At 37.4% G+C, this 12,179-nt stretch overlaps 1 protein-coding gene across 2 annotated transcripts in view; it reads right to left on the bottom strand.

Moving 5' to 3' along the window:
• The window catches only part of TMEM164 (transmembrane protein 164), a 42,950-nt gene that overhangs the window by 21,679 nt on the left and 9,092 nt on the right, over nt 1-12,179 (bottom strand). For both annotated transcript variants that reach the window (XM_075107240.1, XM_075107241.1), the window contains 2 exons: nt 4,151-4,200; nt 2,396-2,462 (listed from right to left, as the gene is read on the bottom strand). In XM_075107240.1, coding sequence (XP_074963341.1) covers nt 2,396-2,462; nt 4,151-4,200 — 117 coding nt within the window. The remainder of the gene's footprint in view (nt 1-2,395; nt 2,463-4,150; nt 4,201-12,179) is intronic.

Here is a 12,179-nt window from a genome sequence, read left to right as displayed (position 1 = left end):
GTGGAAGAGGGAGATTTAGGAGAATGTCAGCTGAAGACAATGGAAGCTACCTACAGCAAGACAACATGCAGCTGTATATCAAATAACTCATAAGGATAGATCACATTTTACACTGTGAAAGGTAACAGCAAGGCATTTCAGTGCTTACGGCATTACATCGGTTTGGTACAACCTCTCAAAGTGATGGGAGGTGATAGTCTCCTGCTTGCCCATTCCCACTGACCTCAAAACTCTGCCCTAGACAACATCGCTCTGCTCACTTCTAAATTAATAGTTGGGTTAGGCCCCTAATTTTTCAAGCTCTTTGTCTCAAATGCTATTTATTACGTCTGTTTACAGATGCAACTCAGCATCCAAAATTTTTGTATGAAACGTGCACACTAAAATATGTCTTAACATATCATGAAATGTTGTGTCTCTATGCCTCAACTTCTTAATTTCCAATTCTCGACTGAATCGAAAGTTTTTCACTTAGATACTACAAACCAGAGCAGACAGCATGGACAAAATTATTGTCATTTTTTGAACTTCCTGCTAAGTTTTAGGAGACATTTATTGCTTTCAGGACAATGTCAGTGTAAATAACTACAGCAACAGTTGCAGAGTACAACGTGTGTCTACCACAAGAGAATCTGGGTCAAAACAGCAGTGCTTTAAAACATCACCCACATTATCTTGTGCCAGAAGAAACACTGAAAAGGGAACAGCCTAGTGAGCAGCTGTTGGGCCAAAAATATCCTAAATTGTATTTATTCCAAAAATATTTGCTCTTGGACATTATCCTTTGGCTCCTCCATCTTTAATTAAGGAGAGAATTTTATAAGTAGTTTGTATTTTTCCTGTTTAATCACCACTGCCCTAATATGAATGAGATCTATGATAATGGCAGAGAAAATACAAGCTAAAGATTTACTAAATATTTCAACATTTTTTCCTTAGAAGGTTACTCAGAAAAATAATTCTGTTGTGCTAAAGTTTATATTTACTTAAAAACTAGATAGTTAGAAATACAAAATAAAGAGGTCTCCTTATCAGGAAAACACACTTTTATTCATTTGATGCCCCTTCAGCAGTATCAAGTTTTATTAAAATATAATTGCACTCTGCACATAAGCTGTTAGAGTTTAGAAAAGAAGATCTGCAGTTACCAGATTAGGAAGGCCAATGTAAATCTTGAAAGCACTCTAGGGTTATATTACACTACTAAATCCTCTGAAATCTGAAAAATATGATCCAACCTCCTGTGCATGTATGTGTCATGCTTCATGGAAGACTAATTTTAACATGTAAAAATTTACAGATGTATTATCCTCTCTGTAGTAATTAAACTGTCCCAGTGCAAAATTTTATAGCCTTAAAGAGGGAAAAAGAAACCATTTACAAGCCGACAATATTCAGGTCTCCTAGCTACCAGTGTGGCCAGTCAACACAGCATATCATCCATACAGTTCAACACTGATGCAGATTTTGATACTTAATCTTATTAAGACAGTCCAGATTTGCACATGGAGAGCCACTAATGAGATTTGTAATGGAGTCTGAAGTCCACAACAAATTTGTTAATGATATAATTAATTCACATGCTATATGGATATAGATATGAGTACTTTATCCAAACACCACAAACACATAAGCAGATAAACTTAAAGTGAACTCTATCTTAAAACAGACAAATAACAGCAACCACAGATTTTTGCACGAGTCAAATGACAAAAAAATGAACAAGCATGTAGGCATCCATGCACATACACGCGCCCCCTACATGTGCATGCATAACAGCTCTTGAAAATGATCCATAGAAATATTTCATATGGCTCAGACTCAGGACAACTTTTCTTACCATTAACTTTCAACACCTTTAAGACTCTTACTGAGGACACCAACAGGCTGATTTTTTTATCCAGGAGACAGGAGTTTCATAACAGATTTGAAATCTTGGATGGAGAAAAGAAACCTGCTGTGCCTAACCTGGGGAAGAGAGGGGATGGCAGCCACCAACAACATTTGGCATTTTCCGTGCCTAAGGAATCTTACATTTACATATTGTCTGAAAATCCTGAAACTGCATTGTGACCACAGGCCACAACACTAACCTGTGAAAGCCTCTTTCAAAGCCATTAAGTATTCCCTCCATTTAAAGGCTAGAATGGAATTGACGAAGTATTTTTTTCTACACTTCCAATACAGCAGTGTTTGCTTTCCACACTGGTTTATAAACACACACCAAAAAAATAAATCCAAGACTGGTGTTTTGGCTGCATTTTAGTAACCTGTACCAGGAACCTGCAGCCTGATTTAAAGTTCATTTTAAGGCCAAACAAAGCAAAAACACCTTTCCAAAGAAAATCTTTCAGAAATAAATAAAAGAGGAAGAGGAAAGGTACAGTACACTCACCAGGCGTGTATTAACAACAGGAAACAGCAATGCCAAGAGGGCCCCATTCAGCATATGCATCTGCAACCTTAGAAAAGAGATGTCGTATTATTTTCAGAAATGGAAATAAAACACAATGTTTTCACATATTTTGTGTAGTATCTCTTCAGTAAAAGTAAGAGATTTAAGAAAATTCTTTTGGCTTAAATTTGAATAAAGCCACTGTTAAATGCAATACCCAGATACTGTTAAATGCAACAACCAGGACAAAAACCTCTCTTTAAATAACTTCTTAACGTAGGACTGCTTTCTATAATGAGCTTTGGATTCCTAGAAAGCCTGGACTGCCCATTTCTGTTAATCCTGTTCATGATGCAAGCTGCTAAATAGTTGGAATTTTGCTGTTCATTTATCTTTCAAAGCTTAAAATACCCTATTTGATACAGGTTTTTACTCCTGTCTAACTCTATAAATGTACAGCTTCAAAGTAAAGCTTCAGGAATTTGGAAGAAGTCTCTTAAATAAAAGAAGAATTACATTTGTGAAAATGCAACAGCAAGTTCTAAACAAAGAATAAGGCAGGAAAGTAGTATTATAATATTGCATTTTGTACAGCTTTCGTCCATCATCTTCTGAACGACTGCTGCATCACAAAAACACAAAAATAGCATCAGTACTGTTTCAGTCTATTTTACATAAGACACTAAGCAAAGAATAAACTGTCTACAACCACTGCCTGTTATAAACTGCTAGGAATTCAACAGTAACTTGAGGTGGGGGAAGGTATTACAATTTCAAAACAGTTTTTCTAAGCGTGATTTATATGCTGTCAAGGTGTTAGAAAACAGAAAGGCTCATTCTGAGAAACAACAAACATTGTGGCCTCTGCTCTGCAACCAGCCTTTTACAAATGCAGAGTAAATCCAGGATTGCCTGGACACCAGACACACTTTTCACGCTCTCCGAGAAGGAGGCATTAACACAGTATCTCTGTATTCAGCCTACTCCCTGCCCAAATAGGGAACAGCAGCAAAAACTTGCAGACAGACAGTAACAGTTCCAAAATAATTCATGAGGCATGCCCCCAGCATCACTCTTCCAGTCACTGCCTAGACTAAGACAAGAAAGAGCTGTGTTAACTGTCACTATGGTCCTGACTACCATTCCGCCTGGGAAGTCCTGCGACCCTGCCCACAATACGACCAGTTACACTCCTTAGCTGCTTACTGGACTCTATTGCAGTAGCCCATCAGAGCTTCCTGCACATTAGAAACAGTTCTGCTTCCTAAAGTTAGTAACGATACGGAACATTTTAGAAAAGATTGTGTAGGTTTGAGAAATATCCAAAGTCAGCAAGAATTTGCTTTCACTATTTAACTTGTATCTGCAGTTTTAGAACTAGACCCTTACTGTACACATGACCTCCAATGAAGCCCAGTTATTAATTTTTGGTGAGGATAATAAAAAGGTACAAGGCACATGACATAAATTACACAAGCCCATGTGTTAATCTGTAGAAAGATGCCTGCACTCTCATCTGTGCCTGCGCTTGTTCATGTTACTTAGCGAGGCCAAAACCACCAGTACAGAAGAGCCAAGGGTACGGCTCAACACCCACAATTTAAGCCCTGACCCTTTTCAAGGTGTCATTTTTCAACCCAATCAATATGCCTTTCCAACTGAATAGATATCTTAATATTTTATGACTTAAGCTGTGATTAACTACTAAAATACATTATGCAAAAAGACAGAAATACAGTAGGGAAGAGGCATTACCTGAAGAGAATCATTGCAATCCGGCATGGAGGACAGGCAAGAAGAAAAATCTGAAATGTTAGAAACAAATTTAAATTAATGATATGATCTCTTTTAGTCTCCATTTTCTATAGCCTTCTTTCCCAGTTCTGTATGTCACAAATCATTTCTAACAGGCAGAACTGTTTTACAGCAGAGCTAGGAAAGACTAAACATCTTCAACAAATTAAAAGGTCTCACATTACCTATATATAAAAGGATTAAAGTGGTACAAGCAGCACCTAGGGTTCGGCTTCTGCCCATGCCTGAGAAACAAGTCAAATTCTAGCCTCTGATATTGTCATTATAAAAGGTCTCCCATAAAGCAGATTACTCTATTACCAACCATTTTACTACCGCAGCGCTCTCAGCCCTCAATCATGGTAAGGTCCTTGCTGTGCTAAAGCCCAAGCATTTACAACGGCAATACTTGCCTTCACTTTAGCAGCGCATGACCCAGCTCTTGAAGATCTCACGTGAGATGGCTGTCTCTAAAAGCCTCTTAATACGTCCCAAAATAGGGCCACCAGAGTATTTGCTCTATACATAAGCTCAGCAGTCATCTTTAAATATGTCCATTGCCACACTCGAGAAAGTGGTTTTTAAAGTACCGTAAAAATTTCATCAATTATTAGCTACCTGTCTCACAAGACCAAAAGTAACTGAATACAATTCGTAGTTTTTCCTATATAGGCCACACTCCTACCATAAATAGGACCTGACTGAAATTTTTATGTAATAAAGCATTGTTGATTTGCAACAATGCCTCATGTAAATTTAGAGGATAACCACCATCTTTTGATACTGCTGTCCAAAACCTCTCACAGCAACTTAAAGTACTTCGTATCAGTAAGTCTTACTCTAGATACAGAGAGATTGCTACATAAGTGTTTAGTGATAAAAATCCTATTCCTTATATTGTCCACTACTGCAAAGATAAGACTTTGGCCTACTGTCTGATAAAAAGTATTTCGGGGAAAAAAATGGATCACACTTTTTACTGCTGTTAAAATAAATTCACAATAGATTATTTCACTGCCAACTTACTAAACAAGTTGTCATTAAATCAATACAAGTGACAACATCTGGAGAATACATCTGCTTTGTTGACAAGATTAGGCAATTAACCAAACATGTTTCTTTGAAGCATTGCAGGGCTGGGAAGAGCCCTCTGATGTACATTAAAATTCGTTACCACCTGATCATGTACTTGCTGCAGCCACATCAGAAATGTTGATGCCTAAATCACTCTACTGAGCTCTTGTGTGTAAAAGGGGCTTACTGTCATTGCCAAACAAATACATGTACAAATTCCAAATATTTTACTTACAGTGCAAGTTCTTAATATACAGCCATTTATTTCTCTGATCCACTTATTTGTATGCTTAATTCTAGTCAGTCTCAACAACAGTTTAGAACATGCACATGCACACACACAAATCGTTTTTCCTAAGTCATACAGAACTGTAATAAAGGCACAGCAAGAAAGAGGCAGCAATTAAATTTAACTGGATGTACCCCAAGACATTTTCTTAGTGAATACTGTTAAAATCCAATCCGTTTCTCTTAGGTTTTGTATTTAAAAAGCAAGGAATTCCAACTCATCTGGGCAGGTTAAAGAAGAGGACAAAACAGATGCATGATGACAATCCACTAACGCATGCCTTTTGTGGTAAGAAAAAAAGAAAAGAAGAAAGTATATGCCAGAAAAATCTTACGAGGTATCTATACATCACCTTGCACATAAGGCCCATATGGCTTCTGGGAATAAGTGTTTAACAATTATGCTTCACGATTCCATCATTGCATGTTTTTGCAACAAGCTGTTTACTAACTAAACTGAAGTTCCTTGAATTGTGGACTACATTTTCCCTTCTTTGGAGACCATAAATATCTTCTACAGGTGTCTTATAACAACTATTTTTCCCCATGCTACTTGTATGCGTTAGTCAAACTTTTTAAACATTCTATGTTGGAGGTTAGCAAAAGGAGATAGGGTGTTTTGTCTCACTAGTTCATTCAGAGTTCTAAACTCAGATTATTTTATGATTTCCTTAAATTCAGGAATCTGACAGGAGACATGTTACTTTTGAAGCATAGTTCATACCTTCATGGAAAAAACTGTGTTCTTCCAATACAGAATTTTTTCTTTTTCTTTCCTAAAGCTTAAAACAAACAAACAACCCCCACCAAAACCAAGCCAGATTGACCTTTCCCCTATATCCGCAAAATAATCAAGCCAGAAATGTGTCTTAATCACACCAGTCGTTTCTTTTCCTGACAGACAGCAGAGTGCTCCAACTACCACATGGTAGAGCAAAAACTACCGCACAAGTCTGTACTGTATAAGACAGTGCAAGTACTGTGTGATTCTTACCACCATGATAAAAGATAGGTATTATCAAAAAAGGATGGTGCTGTTACAAAGACTGAGATGGACATACCAACCTTAAACACTTCACCAGCATGGAGACAGGCAAAGAGAAAGAAGTTTCACAGCTGCTTATTTTTAAGTCAACTCTACTGCAAGAAACAGTTTCAGGAACAGATGAAGGAAAAATAAATATTTAATATTTTTAAGCAAGCAAGTCCCTCTGTTGTGAGGGATCTTTCAGAAAACAAGCCTGACCTCCATTTTTATGGCAGCAATCATAACTAGAATGTTTATGTTAAAACTTCAGGATAATGGAAGAGTTCTTAAAATGTTTCCACTTCAGCAGTTTAATATCAAGCACTTTCTCTCTAAATATGTAAATACTTCCCATGATAAATAAACCCCAACTTCTTAAAAAGGATGTTTTACAGGACACCCTTGTATCTGATTTTCAAAAGAACTGTATCACTGAGTAGATTGAAACATTACCGAGAGTGTCATCATTCAGCTCAGAGTAATTAGCAGTCTTAAAATATCTAGTTCACAGCAGACAAGCTCACAAGCTCTACTGCAAGTGTTCACATACTTAGCCCATAATCATATTACATTTCACTGTCACACTGGAAATGAAATTCTTTGCCTTGCAGGAGGAAACAGCTATGTTTTATAAACCAAACAATGTCATATTAAATTAGCAGCATGGCTGTGAAGAGTTGCCAGCCTCTGTTTTCCTGCTGGAACTCTCAAGGTTTTACGCGCTCCGGGTAGCACATATGTTAGGCCCCTTCTCTGGCACATTGCGCAGTTCTAGTGCGAACAGGCCAGCGTGTATTTTAAAGCACACTGAAGTAGGCTTTTCCTTGCTCAAGGCAGAATAACTAAACTTTCAATTTAGAAGAAACACTACGGAACAACTTCAATGTCCCTCCTTATTCTGTCAGATCTGTTACATGTTACATTTGTGTTACAAATGAAAAGAAGGACAAAAGAATTAATCTGAAATCCAAAATGTACAAAAGTAACTATTTCAGGAGGGGAAAATAAGCTATAAAATATACATCATCTGATAGGCTGAATTCTGAGCACAGTTCTGATCATTCCCGTCCCCTTTAGCCTCCCTCTCTCTAAAAAGAAAACAAACAGGCAGATTTAGAAAAGGGTTATGGAGGTCCACAAGAATGATCAAAAAGTATAGAACATCTTCCATACATTAATTGATTTAAGACACTAAGACTCTTCAATCTGTGACAGACCATAGGCTAATTAGAGCAAGGGGAAACAGAGGGTACAAAATCATGAATGGCATTGACAAAATGTAGAGATAACAAGTCCTAGGTGGGGGCAATATTGTGAGTCGGGATGTCCGAGTCTTTCACCAGCACAGAAGATTCTACAGTTGTTCTCAGGCAATAAACTGCAAAGAAACTTGCAACACTGGTCAATTCGCAAACTGAATCATAGAATCACAGAATTGTTAAGGTTGGAAAATACCCTTAAGATCATCGAGTCCAACCACCAAGAAGTTCACTTCGAGGACCCAGATGAAAAGTCAGAAATTCTGTCAACCTACTTCATAATTGCTCCTGAAGACCATAAATATCAGTGTCCATCCCCATGGGAAATATTTCTGGCATGAAGAACCACATGGCCAGCACCCCCCTGCATAAGCCTAAATACAAAGGTCACAGCGCAACACATGATGGATCAGCAGGGCTGTTATAATTTGGAGACTGTAACGTACAGGATTGCACTGCTTAACTGTTCCTTCGCTGAGACAAGGTCTTAAAGAGACTGAACTCATGGATGCTCCAAACTAACCCAGGACCAGGCAAATCAGTCTCTTCCACATTCCCCTCTTCCAACCGTGCACTAAGATGAGAAAGCTCCAAATGATAGACAGGTCTGGGACGGACTGGAAGGCAAAAAGAAAAGGATGGTATTTTTCCACCTGTAGTAGTATATTTTTAAAAAATTTAAGAGAAACTTGTGCAACCCTGTCATTCAGTATTGGATGGGGTTCCCAAGAAATACCTTTTGAGTTCAGTAAACTTCAGAGATCGTTATTTCTTTAAATCTGATTGTATTACTTATTTGTGCCAGTGTAGCAGGTAGGAGAACCTGCATGTAAAAGGATTATTCTGAAGACATTAAGAAGGTAACATTGCATTAGCTTATGCAGAAAGCTTCTTTGATCACAAACAGGATCATGTGAAAGACCACAAACCTGTACAGTGTTATTTTTAATCTTTTGATCTAGGAAGATGTGACCTAGAGAGAAATATTTCTTCATTTGGTTATAGATAAAACGTTCTCTTTAAGAAGTGACTAGAGCAAAGTCTGTTAGGATACACTCCACTGTTAAGGGAGGTCGATACAAGGTTTCTTTCCCTGCTACTTCCACAGCCTCTGCCCACATAAAAAGCAGAGAGAGATAAAAGGCAGCCCTTCCTATTCCCATGGTATTGTGTGAGAGGTGGATCCTCTAGGGCTTCAGCAGCACTTGCAACTCTTCATCTGCTCACTAATCCAAAAATAATACTTTCAGACTATGCATTTCCTACCTTTAGGTTTCCTGGCAGGACGAACCAGAGAGCAACAGGTAGGTATCACAAAGCATTACACTGGCCCTCCACAAGTCCCTGGCAAGTTCGCTCCCTTTTTAACCACTAAAAGAAAGCATAGCCAAAAAAGGGAAATGTTGCTGTTAAAGAGGAACTGGGTAGCTGGGGATAGATTTAAAAAAATAATCATAAATTCATTTTTAGAAGTCAGAATTAACCAAAAAAAACATACTCCTTAACCTTGCAATAGTGCCTCTAGGTAAAGTCAAACTCACATGCATGGAAAAACAGCTAAATATCAACCATATGGAGCTGGTATTTTTCAGCAAGTTAGGTTTTTTAATTTATTATATTGTTTTCCTACTGCCAAAATATGACAAGAAAAGGTACCCAAATTTCAGAATTGTGGGAAAAAAATCTAAAACCAAAAAGAACTACATTAACTTTAATCTGACCTCCATTTAATACAATCCAATTTCCTAAACTCTATGCACTGTGTTAACCCCTAATAGTATTTTCACTTCTTGCACTCCAAGCATCACCTGTGCTGTAATTATCCATTAACTTGGAGGTGTCGGAGGTTTCCATTATTTGATTTTTTTTTTTTAAGTTCATATGGAAAGAATTTTATTCAAACAACCTCTTTTACAGTTTGCACATCCAGACTTCAGCACTGGGCAAGTGCATCTGTATAAAGAGGTGGGGAAAAAAGTGAAGAACACAAACCATCAAACATACCTGGTTTCCTATTTTCTATTTAACTGTATTGCTGGATTCAAAACAGTAAGAAAGGAAAGGTTTTTGTATTTGTATAATTGTGCATTTTTAATCCAGCAGTGCTTTTACATAACATTTGTTATGGATTCCTTTTTTTGGAGGGAAAAAAAGAAAAACAAAAAATAATTTAAAAAATAGGTCATGAGGTAAGATGATTCTACTAAATCTGCCTTACTGCAACCCCAACATACTCAGATATTGAGAAACTCAAACTCTAACATATGGTCCAAATATATTAGTGACCTATTGTAGCTCAATACTATACTAGAATGCCTGCAAGCATTTTACCCAGCCTGTCACTATGAGCCATGGCATGCCTAAAATAGAAATCTGAAACACAGTTGATTAAATACCTAAAATGAGAAGCTGTGGTACATGCTGGAGTTATGTCCAGGAAAATTCTCAGGTACTGGCAAGGATGTTTATATTTATGTTATGTTACGGGTTCCAAAAGCTTTGAGACCACTGTCATAAAATTATTTCCCAGCTGCAAATTCTCTCGTTTGCCTAATATCTCCTAGTTTGACATGCGAAGATGCCATATTCCACCACTAGTTTTAGTAATCAACATTTCAAAAATCAAGACTAGTAAAAATCTCAAGAGCTATTCTCAAGAGAGATGCACAATCTTTTGTTCAAAAAGGCTGGGACTGAAGGGTGTAACAGCGATACTAAACTGCAGTAAAACACCTCTTAAAACATCTAAGCCTGGATACCATTCTAGTCATCAAATGTTACTGGCTCACTCCATGAGCACTCTACAGAAGGGCAGCTCACCGATTTGATATTTCCTTTGTTTTTTGGGGGCACGGGTTGTTCTATGACTCGGCTGGATCTCCAGGTTGTTTCGATTACAAAACATTCCAAGCCTCTACAAAATATTACACCTAAGAGCTCCCTTCAGAAGTATTTTAATGATGCTATTTTTCAGTTAGTGCAGCAAGTCATAGAGTGCAGTCAAAACTTGTCATGAAAGGCTTTTTTTTCTATGAGTCTTAGTCCTGCTGAGACAAACATGCATAACACAAAGAAAATCGTTTGATCAGGAACAAACTAAAAAGACAATTCCAACGGTAGTGGGGGAAGAAAAGAACAAGTCACACAACCCTAACCATTCCAGATCAAACATCACACAAACTAGCACTTTTATTATCAATGGGAACACTTACGGATGTCTGAGTACAGTGGTTTCTGGCAAAAGATAGCTAAGCACGCTACAGGCAAAACCCCTGCACCCCACATACGCAGCACAGATTTCATTCACCTTTCAAAGCAGCAGCTTCTCTGTCCCTGAGCCACCCGTTTGATTTAGTATCATGTTGCAGCAAACTGGAAACATATCTTTCTTTTCAAACATTCCAGTCATGGTCACTTAAGCAGGTCATAAATTGATTTTTAGCACAAAATGAAGACTTCAGGAGGTTAGATTTTAATTTCTACTTGCAATATTCAGAGCAATATGAAAAATTCATGGGAACTAGATTAATCCAAAACTGAAATAAATTTTAAAAAAAATGAAAGAAAAAAAAAGAGAGAGACACACAGGTTTTGGTCAATCTGCACCGAAATAAAAAATTTTCACCCTTTCTTAGGTGTATCAAAGTACCCTCCAGAGCAGAAGAAATTGCAAGGTATGTTTAAAAGTCTAAGATACAGTGGTAAAGTTAAGTGTATTTTACTGTGCATGTGAAAACCATCCATTTTCCCGTGCAATGGTAAAACGTAAGGCAAGGAACATTCAAGCAGCTGGATAATTGAAAAGATTTAGAAGACTTTGTTAATTATCTCTAAAATTAACTTTTTAAGTGAGTTCAAAAAAATCACCCTGTCATTTATCAGAATGTAATGGTTTAACAACTCCATCATACAGATTTGATTCAGCATCGAGGTACATGTTAAGACATCAACTGTTTTTGCATAAACTATCAATTCAGCACAGAACAGCCATATCACTTAACAGCCATCTGTTTGCCTTCTAAAAGGTAACTTTAAAAGAAATTATAACTGTGTTTTGACAAGTTCAGACTGCCAAATCCGAAAAGAGAACAGAGATCAAAAGGTGCTACATTCTCATTACTGAACAGCAGCAATGTGAATGTATTTAAAGTTTTAGCATAAAAATCACAGCTGCCTTACTACAGCTCCCGGAGAGGTTCAGGGAGTAATTAATGTGTCCAGTGGAACTGCTGATCTAGCTTTAAGGATATTCATGAGTCAAAGCAACATTGCTGGCAGACCATTAAGTAATTCTGCAGTAAAAGTACTTTCTGTGTTATATAAACCAGACTGGGAACACAGG

This window comes from Phalacrocorax aristotelis, chromosome 11 (assembly GCF_949628215.1).
Source record: "Phalacrocorax aristotelis chromosome 11, bGulAri2.1, whole genome shotgun sequence".
NCBI classification, from domain to species: domain Eukaryota; kingdom Metazoa; phylum Chordata; class Aves; order Suliformes; family Phalacrocoracidae; genus Phalacrocorax; species Phalacrocorax aristotelis.
Note: the sequence above shows the minus strand (reverse complement) of the source record. Positions and strands in the feature narration are given on the sequence as shown.